Source organism: Molothrus aeneus, chromosome 10 (assembly GCF_037042795.1).
Source record: "Molothrus aeneus isolate 106 chromosome 10, BPBGC_Maene_1.0, whole genome shotgun sequence".
Taxonomy (NCBI): Eukaryota; Metazoa; Chordata; class Aves; order Passeriformes; family Icteridae; genus Molothrus; species Molothrus aeneus.
Window position 1 is genome coordinate 15,037,651 of NC_089655.1, and position 18,466 is coordinate 15,056,116.

Here is an 18,466-nt window from a genome sequence, read left to right on the forward strand (position 1 = left end):
TCCCCATCTGAAGCAGGTAGTCTTTGCAGTGGGTGAAGCAGCTAAGCAGTGTGGGATACCACTGTCCCAGGCTGTTTGCCTGTCTAAATGGCATGCCCTTGAATGATTTAGGTGACTTCTACACCCAGCCACTGCAGCTGAGGTCATGAACTAAGTATTCAGTTGTGGTTTTGCTTGGTTTAGGGTTTTTTTGGTTGTTTTCCTCTTTTTATTTTGAATAATAACAAGAATAAAATAATATTTTTGTTTTCTTTTCTATGGAAGTAAGTTAAATCACATCAGATTTTATCTGCTTGTCTACTGCTTTCTCACCTCCACCAATTTCTGAGCCAGACCAACTGATTTCCACCAGATCTGCTAATTACCTTGGCCATTTTTATCCCCTTAAGCTCCCACAAGCCTCACAGAAATAGGTGGGCCCAAGAGGAGCAGTGACAGAGCTGGAGCACTCATGCCTTCCACAGCTGCACATTCTCATCCCACTGGGCAATTTCTAAATTCAAACACAGCAGCTTTTAGACCCATGTCAAAATACTTGACAGATGTAAAGGGGGTGGGAGGAATTTCTCCAGTATATTTGCAGTTGACAAAAAGTCTCAGCTCAACTTCAGAATATGAGGCAGGTGACCATCTTTCCTGCTACAGGGTTGGGGGTGTCCTGCACAATTTCCATATGAGAGTTATTTCAGCACAATGCAAGTGAACAGCCACATTCTCTGCCAGGGGAATGGCCATGGCAGGAGCCAAGGTTACAACTGGATTCCAAAGAGACTTGGACTAATATTTGGTTTGGCACATATTGGTCCTGATTAGTACAATGGTCTAAACAAATTGCATGGAAGACCCTAATTTATTAAGCTGCCAAAATTAAGAAAAAGTGTTTCAGAGGGAAGATCACACTATAGTGCTTTTACTTCACTTTTCCTGAAGTATTTACTTCTGGCTGCTGTCATAGAGGTATCTAGCTCTCTTTACTGAATATTTATAGCCACTTTCATTTTGAGGATGACTCTAGTCTGCAAAAAGCTGGGTTTTCCTCACCTCTGCTCTCAGGAAAGAGCAGATTGTTATTCTAAGCTAAAGGAAACAAAAGTGGCTTTAAAGCCCCCTGGAGCCAGTGCTGGGCATGCCTCAAAATAGGTGAAAGCATCACTTCAGTTCCTCATCCTTTTTACAATCAGGGAAAAAACCTCCAGCATAATTCAAAATTTCACAAACAGCCAGAAACAAAAATGAAAGGCAGAAATGCATGGGTAATAGCTCTACCTCACAGATAGGAGCACATGCCCACACTACATGTGAAAAAATAATCACAAATCCTCTGAGAATAGCAGTTATCCCACAAAGTACCCAAAATTACTCCTTTCAGCCTTTCAGTCAGGTAAGACACTTTCAAGAATGCCATATTGAAACCCAGAAGAACAGCTCTGGCCTAAAGCCTGTCATATAAACTGCAGATCAATGCCACCACGAGCCTTGGAGCTGCACAGTGGGAAGGCCTGCAACCTCCTCTGCTGCTACACCCAGACAGACCACAGGCATTGCTCAATACCCTGCACCCAGTCCTGACCACCAGGAATGGGCAGAGAAACCCCACAATGGGTTCTCTCAAGCCATCAAAGTGCTCATTTCTAACAATTATTTGCCACTTAAAACAACTGCTTTCGACTGTACACTAAAAATCACATTTCATTACTACACAGACAGGAACTGACTTCAAGGGAAAAAGAGTTATACCAAACCAGACCTCTCTCAGAGACCTTTCCTTCAGAAAGTCTCAGTGCAACAAGGTTCCTGCATGCCTCAGCACGCCCCAGCTTTGTTTCACTGCTGGACAAAGTTCTGTCTCAAAAAGGCAAAGTGTCCCAGTTCACCCTGCCTGCTCTGCTCCTGGTGGTCCTGCTCAGATGCAATTGCACAAACCTTCCCCAACAAGCAGTGCATGAGATACCAGCTGCACAAACTGATAGAGCCAGCTTTGCTCCTCTACACCTTTGTAGCTAACCGAGCTGTTGGAAAGCATTGCACCAGCTAGGAACACAGCTGGTGCATCCATCTGCTAACCACAACTCTGAATTTCTCCAGAGAGGGATACTTTCCAGCTACAGCATCTTTGTCCCTGTAGCCAGACAAACTCCTAGCTTACTCATTCTAGGAAAAGCATTGCAAGATTTTACCTGATGACCAAAAGGGCACATTTCCCTATACCAAGCACAAGGAGTCTCCTGGTTAATGTTTTTACAGAGACTCCTTCAGCACCTTTACTACCTGTACAGCTCTATTTCCAAAGGAGGCAGCAAGATTAGGCAGTCAGCCCTGGCAAGGCCACAGCATTACAGAGGAGGCCCCAGCATTACAGTAAACTCAGTTTGGTGCACCGTGTTCTCAGACAGGAAAGAGCTGTCAAAAGGTAAGAAAACCAACCTCAGCTCAGCACAAAGCTGCATGCCAGATAAACTGTCTCCTTCCCTGTGGTCTCAAAAAAATCTAAACCTAAAATCAAAATCTAAACCTCAACAAAATCTATTTTCCTTAACTAACAGCCTTCAACAAAGAGGAGAAGCTTCTGTCTATCAAACACATACTTAAGTGTCTGAATTTCCACTGGGAAATAATAGCTAAAGTCTATATAAAATCTGTGCATAAACTTCACTACTTTAGTTAATTGTCTTTTCCCACATCAGCAAATCTCTCCTTTCAGCAAAATAATTGTTGAGTGCCTAAAGTTAAACACAAGATTGCATTGCTTAAATTGCTTCTATGAACCAGATGCTTTTTTTATTAACAAGCACTTAAACAACATCCTTTTACCTACATCTGATCATCCCAAAGGCCATCACAGGAAATAGCACTACTGAACACAACCTCTTATATCAAAATACTGACTAGAAAAGAACAAGGCACAGCAGTAAGTCTTGTCTAGGTTGTCTCTGTTCAAAGTCTGCAAGGTCCCTGCACCAACTGCTGAACTATCTGGCAGGATGCTTCTCACAAACAGAGAGCACTAACTGCACCAGGAGCTACAGGGGGATTTACAGCCCCCATCAAACTGCAAGCTGAATAGGACATTGCATCCACGAGCCCCTCCTTTAAAAACCACCAGGGGATTATTAATAGCAAGTTAAGTCTTCTCCCAGAAGCAGCACCTCACCAAGAGCAGCGTTCCTCTGTGCAGCACTGGCACACAGCTCCTGAGCCGGAGGATCCCAGAACAGGCTTCAGGCAACCATGCCCTCCCACTGAGCTCCCATTTATCTGCTGAAACAGGAGCAGCCCAGAGTCCAGGTGAAAGCACTTCTCCAAATTCACTAGGTGGGCTGGAGCCCCAGGCACAGTGATTGCTGTGCTGCCTCCTGAGCGAGCACTCCCCCAGCAGAGCTGTGTTACAGCCCCTGAGTGGGGATGTGCCCCAGCTGATCCCCCTTGCCACCCCACTGATGAGTGACGTTTCTGAAAACACGGCAATGACAACACGCACCTGTAGCTGTGCCCACAGAGCACTCCAATTCAGAGTTTACAGAAAAAAACCCATACCAAAACCAACTCACCCTTCCAAAAAAGGAAAAGCACAGCATTTGTTTCTCATAAACTGTGGCCACACTGCTGTCGCCTTTCCCTGCAGCTGAGTGTCCCATCATGGGAGGAAACAAAGCCCTGACGGCTTGGCCAAGCATGACATAAAAGTGGTGGTGAAGTGGAGAGAAAACAAGACCATTTCTGCTCCCACTGCTCAGTCTAAGCACATCCTTCCATTCTTCACCACATTACCCCCTTTCCTACCTTCATATTAAAGAGATTAAAGATAAAGCAAACAGGCCACTCACCACCCCAAGAAACAATGACAGAAAGCCATTAAACTCAACTATTGCAACACTACAACACTTCTCACCCAAAATACCACCTTCCACTGCAAGCAATCTTTCTTAGAAAGGGCTTAAACCAAAACACCCAGGTTTGACTTACCACTGGGGAAAAGCCACGGGCTCCCGAGGAAAGCAAAACCCAGGCTTGAGACTGGGCATGCACAGCCCAGCCCCTCCTCTGCAGTTTTGAACCTTAAAGGCAGATGCCACCTGCTTGCACTGATAAGGGGTCACATCTGACACAGGGTGCAGCCCCAGCACCGCTGGCACAAGTGCGAGTCCAGCAACCTCCTTCCAAAAATAAAGACTGTCGCAACCAAGAGGTAGCTGGTTTCCTTTGTGTTTTCATCAAAAACGGGCTTGGTGCTTCAACACTCTCAACTACTCTGGAGTGATAGCATGGTTTGTGAGGAAGCCAGAAATCAATAAGGTATCTCAGTGAAGCTGCTGTGTTGGGTTTCAAGAGGTCCAAGCACCTCAATTTCTCCATAACTTCCCTCAAAAACTGGAGGTCTGGTTTGGTTTGTGTTTCTCCAGCGGTATGCAAGTTCTCAGAAATTATCAGTATGGTTTATGGGTGCAGAACTTTGTGGTTTGATGTTGGTGTAAAGCCACACTGTAAAATTTTGTAAAATAAAATCTTTCACAGCAGGGATGAGCAAAATGATTTGGAGCTTTCTTTCTGCTTGTTCCAAAACTACAGTGTTCCGTTCTGCTTCTCCCTATGAAATGTCTATCAATGATGTACAATTTTCTATCATTGGCCTGTAGTTCTCAGTCAGTGGACATGAAGATGGGGTCAGCAAAGTCTTTGTCTGTAAGCTACAAACTTCACTCTTTTTCACAAGTTACAGTCCCCTAAGGAATAAACTAGTGGAATACTCAGGAAACCTTGATGCAGAGAGAAGAACATCTGTTCTTATGAAGACAGCACTTCCACATTATACAAATGTACCCAAGAAATGATTAATAAAGTCTACATAATGATAGCGAACGTGCCTCATTTTATTCATGTGCTCTACAAAGGAAAATAGTGTGATTACTCCCATATTACCTGTAAGAAAACGAAGACACCAGGAGGTTATAGAATTACTCACCATTAGTCAGCAAGCCATAAATACAACCTTGGTCACCCAAGTTGCAATGTGGCGCTTGCTCTAAAAGGAACTAGTGATTTTGGGTGTTTAGGTAGAGAAATTCAGAAAGGCCTTAATTTCTTCTGGTAGACTATACACTGTTCCTCCTGCACTAAGAAACTCCCAAACTTCATTTATCTTCAGACACCAAAATGCTGATGCCCAGGAATGAAAATCAAGGGGCTGCAGAAATGCTGTGACCAGCTTTAGGAAACACACAGAGTTCAGGGTGGAATGAGAATTCCAATCCAGACTAAAACCTAATCTTTCTTCCTGAATTAATACAGCATTTAACCCCTTAATCCCTTCATTTGTGTACATATTAATACATTAGCCCTCAGCCACCATAGGGTGTGAGCTGGATAGAGATTTAAGTCACGGAGGAGTCAGCAGCTTCAGCTCCAGCAATCCCAATCCACATGCTCGTCCCTGCCTTCTCCAGTTACACCTTGAAGCGCATCAAAAGCAGTGGTAAAGGATTTAAAGTTCATGAGCATTATGCCTAAATGCCTGAATCTTGGAGTCAGTTGTATTTTTAGTTTTTGCGTGGGGAGGGGGCTCCTTTTCAGATCACGCCGTTAAAACTGTAGGAACTTGGCAGCCCTCGTCCTGCTGGAATTCCCCCTGCTCTGCATTGTAACGCTGCAGTGATTTGTAGCCATCGGTACCTAATGAAGCTCACAGCTGTGCAAGAGGAGAAGGATGCTGGGTCTGGCAGCACGGGACAGGCTTGCGCCTGGCAGGCGATGTCATCTGGAATTCCCCGGCTTGCGGAGCGCTCTTGTCCCCTTGCCTGGAGCAGCCACCCTCAGCCAGCAGGGCACACCCTGGAAGCACCCCCTTGTAACCCTTTCCCAAAGGTTGGAGGCCTTTGGAAATGAAACAGGTTCGTTGCTACCCTCTAAACAGCGGGGCAGGATGAAAGCCAAATGGGAGACAGGCAGGCTCTCCAGCCCCTCGGAGAAGATTGCAGTGGAATTTCATCTACCTCTACTGCACCTCTTTCTATGTCTACTTCATCAACAAGCAGCCTCTCTTCCCAGCATGAATTGCACTGTAGAATGCATTTTTCTGCTTCTTTCTTTGCCTGATGCCATATTCCAAGGTCTTAACTCACAAAAGCCCAAAAGAGACTAACTCCCATCCTGGCAGAGGCAGGTTGTGCTGAACTGAGCTCACAAGTCGTTATTCTCCTTTCGATTTTAAGCCGAGCTTTCAGGTTTAGCATTTCAAAATTTAGACCTCCATCAAGCTCTTTAAACCCTTCAGATTGTCTTTGCATATAATGCTGCTCCTATGTGTCAGTCCTAAAATATAACTCCAAGAGAGTACTGACAGATGCATGGGTTAGAAAGGACAAATGTAAGGATAACAAACACCAGCACAGGATTCTTTTGAGACAGAACAGAACTTCCACCTATAGTTCAGTTTTTTCCCCAGTTCCCACATTTGTCAGATGTTTCACTGATCTGGTCTCTCACAAAAAAATGTGGACAGCAGCACAGGTTATGGGGAGGAGCAGCAGTGAGAAAGTTGTTGGGTCGCACAGGGATACGCATTAGAAAATGAAAGAAGCTGACTGCCAGAAGGGTGAACCCTGATCTCAGAAGTGGCCAACAGCCAAGGAGGTGTAGGGAACACATGAAGGAACAGGAAGTGGCAACAGCAAAGGCTCTGTGACACTGCTGGTGTCCTACAGCATCTGTAAAGGACAGACCAGGGAGGACTGTTAGCTTCTCCTGTTCTCCAGGCGAAGGGTGCTTGCCCTGCACACACTCTGTTTCAACTGTGAGCTGCATGGTACTGGGGGCCAATAAAGCAGTTCTGTCTCACAGGAATGCTGAGTGTTCTGCTAGGGTCTACTCTAACAGTGCCTCCTGATCTCTCTGTGACTTACATTTGTCTTTTGGAAGCATACATGTGTGAGATGAATGGAAAGTGGTAGGAAGGGATGGTTCAGCTTCCTGGTTGATTTTTACTCAAGTCTTCAGTGCACAGGCAACACTGACCTAATCAAACAAAGTGAAACTGGCTGTACAGAGTAATCCTCCTAATTCACCATGCTGCAAAACACAAGGGGGATTTTTCTCCTTTCATCATCTCCTTTCATCTTGAGTAAGACTGCCTGCAGTGAAGGCAACATTTGCAGCTTTGTGGCAGCCCCTCAAAGTAGCCCTGTGTCCCAAACCAGTGCCCTGTTCCAGTGCTGGCTGCAGAGCTCCTCTGGGAGGAAAAGACTCCCTCTGCATTCCCACTGGGGTTCCCAGAATGAGCCCTGCATGGCCTGCTCCCTGCAAACTGCTGGGAGTGGCCTCCTGAAGCTGAGCAATTTCCGTACATCCACAACCCAGGAACCCACTGCATTTCCTATCAACAGCTCGACTAATCAGCTATCTACATATCATCATTGTCAGCCTGACAACAGGGACTGCTTTTGCATAACAGAGATTTCATCCTCTGGGCTTCAGGAAGCTCAGCACTCCACCAGCATTTGAGACTCTCTCCCATAATTGTAAACCCTATTTTTTTTTTTTTCTTCAGGATTTCCTTCAGCATATTGTGAACTTTCCTAGACATCTCTTATCTCACACTCTTGGCAACCCCCTTCTTATCCATCCACAAAAGCTCAGCCATGGACATCCCCTCCTTTCTGCTCAGCCCTGACACCCACTCCCTTTCTCAGCCCTGGCCAAGGTGAAGCACTGCCACAGCAATTCCCCCCCCTGCCCACTGCAATTGGTGCTTTCTAGTCTGGAGTACAAACTCTTCATAACCCACAGAAGACCACCTGTGTGGAGAAGCCCAGAGTTAGAATGCAAACCTGGAGCTCAGGACACCCAAGCTCAACCCCCAGCCCCTGGGTCACCTGTCCAGCTTTGTTCTTCCATTTCTAAGGTATAATCCCCAAACTGGTAAAGCACATAGAGACTTGCTAACAATCAGTACATCTCCAGGGAAACATGACTTTCCAAATTTAGATAATAAAAGAAAATGTAAATAATCAATTTTAAGAAAGCCTTGAACCCAAAACCAATTAAAAGCATTTGCATTATTTTGTAACTCACTTTTCCAGTCAATCCCTTTCCCAAACCTATTGTAGTGGTGGTGAGAAGCAGTGCCCATCTGGAGAAGGGTCAGAGCTGCTGGACAGAGATGAGATCTTTTACTGCAGTAAGTGAGAAAGTCTTCTCAAAAGCAGCACAAGTGGGAAATCCAGGCCCAGCCCTCAAAATTCTGAGGTATTTTTGGTCCAAGTCCAAAAATAAGTGCTGTAAGAAAAACTTCACAGGCAAACTGTCCAGAAGCCACAAAACATTTGCAAGTCCCTTAAAAAAAAAAAAATCTCTTTGGTCTAAGTAATAGATATTATCTTCTCTCTTTCAAATACCCAGATGAGAACACGTATTTGGGTCTAACTTTGGAAGTTGATAGAGGACTTTTGTAGCCAGACAGCCCTGGCAGTTTCACAGCAGGATGAATGCAGTGATGCATCCTCCCCTCAGGAGAGGAGAGGACAAGCACAGCTCGCTGCTGAGGCATCTCCTGATGGGTCAGTGCTACCTCCAGCCCTGCTGCCACATGCCAACCTCTGATGTCCAGCTGCAGCTACAGCTGAAGACAACAAAGACCATTTTTTGTCTCTCTAACCCAAAATCACACTATGGACCACTCATCCACCATCAATAATCTGCAGCAGGTGCCTGGGGGCACGTGGGGCAGACATCTCTGCTGTTGGATTCTGCTGCACAGAAAGATGGGGAAACCCCTCATCTCTCCTGGAGGAGCAGTGTGAAGTGTCCAAAGCAGCCTAAACCAGTTTACCATATCCCTTCAGATACTCAGATCTCTGTAGCACCAGGGAATTTTAAAAGAAATAAAGCAACAGACACAGAAATAAAAAAGGGTAAGGTCACTTTCAGGAGGTGTCAGTCATGAGAAAAATACAGCTATGACAGCTCTTCAGCACTGCACTTCTCTAGTGATTTTAGATATTTAATCACAAAAATTGCAAAGTTCTAGAGAGGCAATGGCCAGAAGTCTCATATTCCTGAGGCTTGCAAAATCAAATTCCCCTCTTTTGAGATTTGGTCATTAGTATTTTTCCTGCTATCGTAGCATTTACCCAGTAAAATTATCTACCTGATTTCATTGCTATTTTTTACAAGGAGCTTTCAGCATTTCCCACAGAAATGGGACTTTCTTAATAATTGTCTGCCAAACTTTTACAGTGTTGAGTGAAACCAGCATCAGTAAGTTTTCACTGGTCTATCTCCATCACACCAATACAGAGACCACAACACAGAATGAAAAATTGCTTTATTTATTTATTTATTTGTTTGTTTGTTTGTTTGCCTGAGAGAAACCCCCAATGAAGGGTTCATCACAAGTATGGCTGGGCCCCCAAACCAAGGGCCCTGCAAGGGAGATCTCTGTGAGTTCCTGGCTGCCCTGCTTGGTAACACAAGTGGAGACTCTGTCATGCAAAGAGCAAAAGGCTGAGGCCCGATGGCTCATGATGGGGTTGTGGCCCTGCAACATGCTCTGAGCTCTGCTCAAAGTCTGGCATGTTGCCTGCAGCCTCTTCCCTGCTTGCACCATATCACTATCAGCAGTATTAAGGGCACACGGTCCCAGGGACAGTAACACACTCTGCCAAGAGTGGAGCTTCTTTTAAACTTGCTGAGATTTGAACTTTTTTGGCATGTCAAGGAGTCAGATCATGCCTCTGCCAGGGTTGCCCCAGCAGCTCCTGGGGTTTTTTTGGCCAAGTGCTTGGTGTGCTGCAGCTGCAGCCTCCAGGAAGGCACTGGGCACCCCTGCATGCTGAGCAGCAGGTGCTGAGCTGCTGCTGTCCCAGTGCACACAGAATGGGCATTTCCCAAATTTGGCCACTGTGAGGAGGCAGCAGGGAGAGGACATCCCACATGGGCTATCTCAGGATAGTCCCCCCAACAAGAGGAAGCAAAGCAAGAGAAATCATGCAGCCCAAGCTGATTTTCAGCCCTGGGAAACTGTGCATTGCAGGGCATTTAGTCATATAAATAAAGTGAGAGAAGAGAGGGACAGACAGGGAGCATGAAATACACGCTTCTTTTTTAGAACAGGAGACTTCTCAGACTGACTACTGCAAAAGGTTTGTGACATTTTGTGTTGAGCCAGGTAAGACACTTGACTCCCTAAGGTACCTACTCTTACAAAAACTGCTTCTATCTTTAGTTACAAAACCCCCTTATGAACTGCTCAGGGGACTTATAAAGTCCTTCTCACAAGCTTTCTCTCACAGGCTGAATTTTTAAAAAAATATCAAATAAATCATCATGATAATACAGAAAGTCCCCAGAACTCTTTAGAAGCAGGAAGCTGTAAACAGCAACATCCTGAGTTTCAGTAAATAATTAAAATGCAAAACAGAAACACCAGCAAAGCAGATGTTAGGTGCAGATTCCTGTAATATGAATTTTGTTGAAGCTCCCCAAACTTGTCCCCCCCCCAGCCAGCCTGTGAAATCTGGTGTGTTTTGGATACTAAGCATTAACTCCCATTCCTCACCCCTGCTACCAGTGGTACTCCTACAGGAAAAGGAGCTCTTCTGCTAAATACCATGTGGGATGCATTTTTCAGCGTGTAGCAACTCTGTGGCAGGGCAGCTATTCCTAAACCCAAGGGCAGAGAATCCTCCTCTCAAAAATAAGAGCACTTACAAAAACCTTCCTGTGTGTCACAAAATAGCTCCAAGACAGGGCAGATGAAGGACAAAGAATTAAGAGCAGATTATAGTCCTGGAAGACAGGAAGAAATGAACTGTTTGTCAGGAACCCTGCTGGTGTAAGGCAATGCTACCTGGAGCGCTCACAGGATCTCTGCTTTTGTAACTGTGCCGGGTGCTAAGAAATTACAGGGTTGGCTCCCTATAATTTTATCAATACATTGCCACACCTAATGTGATTTATGATTTTTGCTTGTGATAATCTTAAAGCTGTAGCTGCTGCAGTGCTATAAATACATATAGCATCACCTTTTTCATCAAAAAAAGGAATGATGTTTCCAGCCTGTATATTTTAAGATGAAAATTCACAAATATGAACAACCAAACTTGGAAAGCTGTGTAAAGAAATTTTGTTGTTTTATGTGGAGAGTTTTAACCCTGCAATATTTGGCCACCTAATGCCCATGTTAACTCTCAAAGCCAGCTGAACAACAGTTTCACATTTGTTTCACCTCATATACCCCACTGACAGCAATTCCAGCCATCCCACTGATATTTCCTCCCAGCTCCTGCTCCCCAGACACTGCTGGCAATACAAGCTGAGCCACTGCTGTTTGCAACATCCAGCTCACCAGCACAATTCAAGCTTCTTTCCATGCATTTGTTCAGCCTGCAGTGACTTTTGTGCCTATCAACATTGCTAGACCACACAGGCAGTGAACCTCCCAGGGCAAGGTTTTGTAAGCAGGCTTATTTTTATGTTGCAAAGAACCTGCTGGAGCCCTGATCATTTACTGCAGGGTTTCCCCCTTCTCACTTGGGGAGGTGGCTGTTCTCTTTATAGCTCCATGCACTAACTGAATTCCCCTTGCTTGTGTGTACTGGTATTTATCACACAGACCACCTGTGGCATTTAAACACCTGATTGGAAATGACTCAGCAGCAAAATCCTGTGGGGAGGTGATCTGCTACACAGGAGTGATTGTAAACAGGCACCAAAAACTCCCAAGCAGGGCCTAAGAACAGATACAGATGTTTTCATGAAGCTGTCTGAGCTGATGTTATCTATTACCAGCAGAGCTAGTCAAACCTCAGAAATCTATTACAAAACATTTTCCTTCTGATTATTTCAGTGTTGATCATGGGCTACAAAATTTTAAGGTAAAAAGAAGTAAAAATTTGTATAGCAGTATAACCACTGGCTCCCATCACCATGTCAATGTCCCCAGGAAGGTTTTCACGTAAGTGCCAAACTAGCTTAGAGCCAGGCACCAAACTGAAAGCCAAGTTTCCTTGATTTCTTCCTCATCCAAGCCCCTCCTTCCTCCCCCATACCTTATTACTGCTATTGAAATGCTTTTATGCAGAAGGCTTCAATACTCTTTTGAACACACGTTGAACTGCAAAGGGTTTTATTTTTCCCCAAATCAAAGCTGAGCCCTTTTGCTTTGTATCAGACCAGAAATCCTGGTGCTTGTTGAGAGGAACTTTTGCAAATTAGCTTGTAGCAGAAGGTACAATGTAAATCAGCATGGAATTATAACTTATAACATGCACCATGAACATTCTAAACACCTCTGAACAGATGAACTATGGAGAACTTGCTTCTTTAATTCCTTCAGGATTCTTGGAAGTTGGGCAAGGCACTATAAATCAGGTATTATCTCCTCACAGTACAAAAGACCCCATGAAAGATTTCACATATTCTCCTTGCAGTCCTTTGGGATCTGAGAAAAAAAAAATGGTTGGTTTGGTTCCACTTTAATCCTTTAAGCAGCACTAAAAACACCTCCAAGCAGACAAGTATTTTCTTGAGAAGGCTATACTGTTTTGAAGAGGAAAAAGTGCTGTCCTTGTCAGTGACTGTGGAGTAAAGAGGGTGCAGCAGAGACAGAATGGAGGAGGGCAGCAGGGATAAGCAGACTTTGGGCTCTGCCAGGAAGAGGGAACTGGAGAGGGTTTAATGTGCAACTCTTGAGTGCTGTTTTGCAAAGATTCTGTATTTTAAACCCATCTTCTAATGAGATTGCAGTTCAAGAACAGGACAGTGGCCAAAGAACAGACCTCAAATATGAGATAAATACCCCCCTCCTCACCATGAGAAGCACACACGCCTGATGAGGTGCTGGAGGCAGCTGAGAGGTCCCATGCTGGCATCCCCTATAGAGCTGCTCTGCAAAGCCCTCCTGCCAAGGAGGCCACTCTGCAAGAGTTTTATGGCACATGGAGTGCTGTCCTCTCATGTGCATCTGCCTCCAGCTCTGGTCCTTCCCCCATGGAATTTTTACCAGTGGTGGCAGCGTAGCTGCGGACGTGACCACAGGAGAGCTCACAAAGGCTGGAAACAAAAGCACCCTCTCACCTCTCCTTCCTGCATCCAGCCAATTCTGCTCCTTCAGGAGTCACCAGCTGCCCTGAGCACACCACAAGCTGCTCACAACAATTTCTGGGCCCTCTCTGAGTCTCTGGAAAGTACCTGCACTATCACTGGCTGTTTCTGCAAACAGATCTATACCAAGTCATGTGTCTTTCTTTACTTGACTTCAGGTCTTTCTGCCAACACAGCAAATTTGGGCTCCCGTTGCATAGGTGAAGGCAACTGAAATTTGTCCACTCTGTCATAGCAGGAGTTCAGCTATTCCTCAGCAAAGCATAGCATGAGGAAAGGGAAAAATGTGCAGTTGCCCAAATGCAAGGATTCTGCAGAGCCTGCATGTGGGATGAGATGCTCCTGTGGGACAACTTTAGCAAATCTCTGTCGCAATGTCACCCAGCTGATACCTGAGTGAAAATACTACTCCAGCACTGATTCACAACCATGAGGGGTACAGCACTCTGCTGACTGCTGCCAGCACTGCAGGTTTGGCCTGGGTCTGTCCCCTCCCAGCCCAAGGGACAGAAGCCTGCAGTGTCACTGGTGCCTGTTGGCAGTGATGAGCATGGGGTGCAGTGAGTTTCCACCTTTGTGCTGTGCTGCAGCATTGACCTTGGCCAGACTCCTGTCTGATCATTGCAGTCTGCTCACCAGCCCTGTTTGATACGTGTGGGAACCACTGAGGGAAGTTGAAGTGACACATGCAGTGCTCCTGATGAAAGATCTCTTTGAACCCTGGAGCTCTGGCTGCCTGGAACTATGCCCTGCTCACCAAAATCCGTCCAGATACAGCACCCAAGAGATGATGTATTGTTTCCATGGCCCAAACACTCCCCTCCATTCCAACTGCTTTCTAATACCCTCCCTGAAGTAATTTCTTACAGTTTTCCTCATTGCTTTCTAAAAATAGATTTTTTTTTTCTACATACCTAGCTGGGAGGTTTTGTTTGATTTTTTGGTTTTAGCAACCTCCTCAAAACCCAGGACCATCTCTAAGAAATCAGGTTTCCAGCACAGATGCTGCAGAGGGCAGTGGTTTTCAGGGCTGTTCCTCTGTTATTAGTGAGAATTGGGAGGTTGGACTGTATCACATTGTGCTGAGAATACAAAGTGAGAAATGAAAGGAGAAAGAGCAGTTTGCGTGAGAGCCCTTTCATTCAAAAGGGAAGAGTGAGCCCCGGTGAACACCTTCAGCACTGATGTGAAATCCTGAGGCCACCAATTAGCCTGGGCATGGGGAGAGGGAGGAGCAGAGCAGGCAGGACTTCAGTCCAGTGCACCGGCAGGTGCATTCCCAACAGCCCCCAAAGAAGAGGGCTCCTGGGTAAAGCACAGCCTAATGACCATTATTTCCAAGAACACAAGTAACTTATCTGTAAACATCACTCCCCCAACCAGGCATTAGCTGAAAAAAAAAGCAGCTTTGGGGAGAGATACTAATTACATAGCTCTCAACAGCTGGACTTTGATCATAATTACAGTGCCTTTTTCATCTTACATTAGTGGCTTTCAGCTGCAGCTAGGTGGGCACTTCTTGGAAGGTGGAAATCCCGCCTGTTTCAGATAATCTACTCTTCTTATGACTCAGAGCTGACCTGGGTTTTCTGCAGCACAGGATGAGCTCCCACAGTACCATCCAAGGCAGTAATTCATGGGGTCAGTGGCCTGGCACTTCAGTGCAGGTGCTTCTGTCATTACAGCAGCACCTCCCAAGTCCCAGAGCCAGAGCACTGAGTGTGCATATTCCTGATTTCAACTATTTCCCTTTGCAAGGGAAGTAGAAGGAGAAAGACTTTGAGGTCTGCTGAATTTTAGCATCCCTCAGCTCTTTCTGTTTAAGAAGAAGAAAGATGGGCAGACTCAGGATACACCTGTCCAAACAACCTCACTTCAGTCACAACCTACATTTGCATCCTTCACTTCTGCAAAAGGATGTACATCCCCTTCTCAGCACCCACTGCTCCTTTGCCCCTCTGTCAGCTGGGCTGCAGCTCCAGCACTGATCTCCAGCACACAGCAATGAGTGAGGCTGTGAAGGAGGAGGCTGCTGCCCTGTGACCCAGCTGAGTTCCCTATGATTTTTGTGATGCTTTGCTTTGCTACCCACGTTTACAAAGAATTTAATAGCCTCAATGAGGGAGCTGGGCTGTTGAGACAGAGGCTGAAGTGGCTTAAACAACCCCACAAAGCACAGAGTCTGGCCACTCAGCTGTTTTTCCTCATCTAGGGCACTGAATTACTGTGTTCTATGGATATATAATTTCACAGTGGCATGTGAAATGGCAGGCATAAGGCACATGAGCCTCATAAAGGCACATTAACTAATGCTCCTCACTGTGCTCTGCATTCACCTCTTGACAGAGGAAATGTTTTAGCTGGCTCCCACGTGTCCTCTTGCTGGACACCCCCAAACTGAAGAGGTAAGTAGATGAAGCAACAGCAGAGGGTAAATCAAAGCCACAAATCTTAGAGTTAACTGGGATTTATAACTTATTCCCCCTTCACACCGAACTACAGGGAAATCTGTGTGGCATGCATCCCTCCCAGCAGTTTAACAGGGTTTAAAATATTTTTCACTATTGGTTTTTTGCCAGCATACCTCAACATTATCAGTTTGCTGGTTAGATAATTACTAGATGTAATTTTACAGTTGCAAAGAAGCACACTGGTATTAGCTAAATAAAGTATTTTGGCCACATCAAAGCAGAAGTGTTTCAAACTGTGTAAAATAAATGCAATTCTGAAACTATTGAATGTTAAAGCAGTCAGAGAAATGTCACATAACATATTATGAATGTGCAACCAATGGAGCTTAAAGATGAAGACCATCTATGTCTCAGACTGAGGAAAGTATCTTTGGGATCAGCTTTGAGCTGATTTTGACCTGTGGCAGAGCACAGTCACTAACAATTGAACAAATGCCACTCTTGGCTCTTGTAAACAGACATGCATAACAGCTGAGACATGTTGTTACTCTAAGCTATATCTCAGACAGGTTTTATGACTGAAGGGTGTCACAAATTGTTTGTCCTGAGGCTTCCCACACTGCAGTGGTCACTTAAAAACTCATCATGCTGCTCAGGCATGTGGTGAGGAGCAGCATTTCTACTGTAAGGCCTGACTTGCTGGGTGAGGCAGATTTGCAGGGGTTGAAAGGCTTATTAAAAAAGTTCTACCAAATAAAGCAAATTGATTCCTTTCTCTTTAATATATGCTCCAGCTGAATTTTTTCCTGAGCCACAGCACCAATTTTCAGAACTTGTTATTTGGGATGAGGTGGGATACAAACTGGCAGGAGCTGACAGGCGGGGAAGCTGTCCCGGAGCTCAGGAACACTTCCCAGTGCATCTTCTTGCTTTCCAATGTCAGGGTTTTTCCCTTTTTTCCTTTTTCTTCGTTTTCAGTTTTGGAATTTGCCTGGCTGGGGCTTCCAGCCATGGAGACATTAATGTGCTAAAGACTCCACAGCCGCCAGCCCAATCCCACCTTGCTGGGTGGGCACTGCTGTGGTGCTGCTTTCTTGTGAATCCCACACTTTCTGCTGCCACAGGCACATCCCTGCTGGGCTCAGCAGGGCTGGGTGGATTTGCAGGAGGTCAGAGACTGGCTGCATGTGCCTGGCCAGCCCTGGGCTGGTGTTGTGGAAGGTCTCTCTGGGGAATCCAATACCCCCGGCTTCATTCCACCTTCCTGTGCCCCAGCAGCACTGCCAAGGACCGTGAGCTATTTCCCAGCCTCTCCTTTCCCTCTGCTGGCCCCAGACACGGCCCCTCCTTGCTGCCAGGTCTCCACTCTCCTCCCCAGGACCTTCACACAGCAGTGGCACCAAACACCCGGGTTAGAGGGGGATAAAAGCCCCCACAAACCTTGTAACAAAGCACAACAGTGGGGAAACAACCCAGAGATCACCAAGCTGCCTGCAATGCCATGGGCTGGGTGATGGTGGCCGAGCCCTTTCTCCAACACAGAGCTGTGCAGCAGGGTAGCCTTCCCCAGCACGCTGTGGAGGATGCAGAGTTAATAGTTAACTCTTCCAGGGATTCATGCCTCCGTGAGACACCAGCCAGGGCTTTTACAAAACACAGAGAGAAACCAGTCTTATAAAGGAGCTCAACAAGTGACTGTGCCCAGAGGATTTCACCTCTCCAAACTTTACGACTGGAAAAATACCATCTACATGTCATTTGCATGCTTAAATATAGTATCTTCTATTGGGAGAAACAAACAAACAGACAATGTGATACTGTGACACCTCGTGTGGACATGCTCTTTTATCTGCTGGAAAGTTATAAAACTCGGCGTAACAACAAAGCTAAAATAAGAGTGGTTGTCAGGCTCTGACGCTGGCTGTTAGACAGAAGGAAAAAATATTCCTGGAAAATTTGCTCTCTCTTAGAAGGCAGTTTTTTTCTCCTCTGGATCTTTTAAATTAATTATTTATCCTTTAAATTCCAAAATCTCTGGGCTCAGTAGTTCAGCTCGTGTTATTTCCAGGAGTATTTTCACTTAAAGAAACAAACAAAAACACAACAGAAACCTAAAGCCATTCCTGTACTACCCAAAGCACAGTGTAACCTTCTGCTCCAAAACACCAGGCAAAGATACTATCAGCCTTCGTGTTATTTATCATATTTTTTTTTTTCCCCTCTAATGCCAAAGAGGAAAAGGGGATATCTTAAACGGATGCCTATAATTAAACAGTAACCTGTTAGAAAGCCAAAAATAATAATAAGCTCCACTGAGCATGAAGAGAGCGGCACATTTTTTCCGCGTGCAGCCCAGCTGCCGGCGGCCGATAGCAGGAAAGTTAACGATTATCAGGAGGCTGCGATCAAAGCTGCGATAAGCGGGGTTACGTCACTCACCGCGGGATGCAGGGATCGGGGTAGTACGGCAAGGTGCTGAAAGGTGCTGCTTCAAAATTCATTTCCTTCCAACCCCTCCCTGGGGACAAACTGAAATAAAATAAATAAATAGATATAAAGCCGGCAGGCTAAAAGCAATAAGGTCAAGTGGTACACGAGGTACAACTTTAGAGATTTATTTTACACTTGCGGATGGGTGGGATCTGCCAGGGGCTTGGCCAATGGGATTCGTCCAGTTACCCGAGCATCACCACCACTCCCTCCTCGCCAGCTGGGCATCTTCTGCACAGATATTTTCCCCTCCTCTCAACATCCTTAATAAACTTTGGTGTACGCTGGCCACACTTGTTGTTGGGAGCTCATCTGGGGCTTCTCTGAACTTCTGATCTCGCCGGTCATTGGTTGCCTTCCCGCCTGACTTCACAGTTTAATTTTGGCAGCTCTTGCAATTTTACAAACTGCTGTGGCCGCTGGTCATCCTTGTCTCCAGATGGCCAGAGTTTCCTCTGCTGGGTGCAGTG

The 18,466-nt window shown here is 45.6% G+C and overlaps 1 protein-coding gene across 1 annotated transcript in view; it reads right to left on the reverse strand.

The window, feature by feature from the left end:
* Window positions 1-18,007, reverse strand: part of TP63 (tumor protein p63) — a 97,702-nt gene extending 79,695 nt beyond the window's left edge. Inside the window, exon 1 of the mRNA XM_066556514.1 lies at window positions 17,946-18,007. Coding sequence (XP_066412611.1) covers window positions 17,946-18,007 — 62 coding nt within the window. The remainder of the gene's footprint in view (window positions 1-17,945) is intronic.
* Window positions 18,008-18,466: the final 459 nt, after the last annotated feature.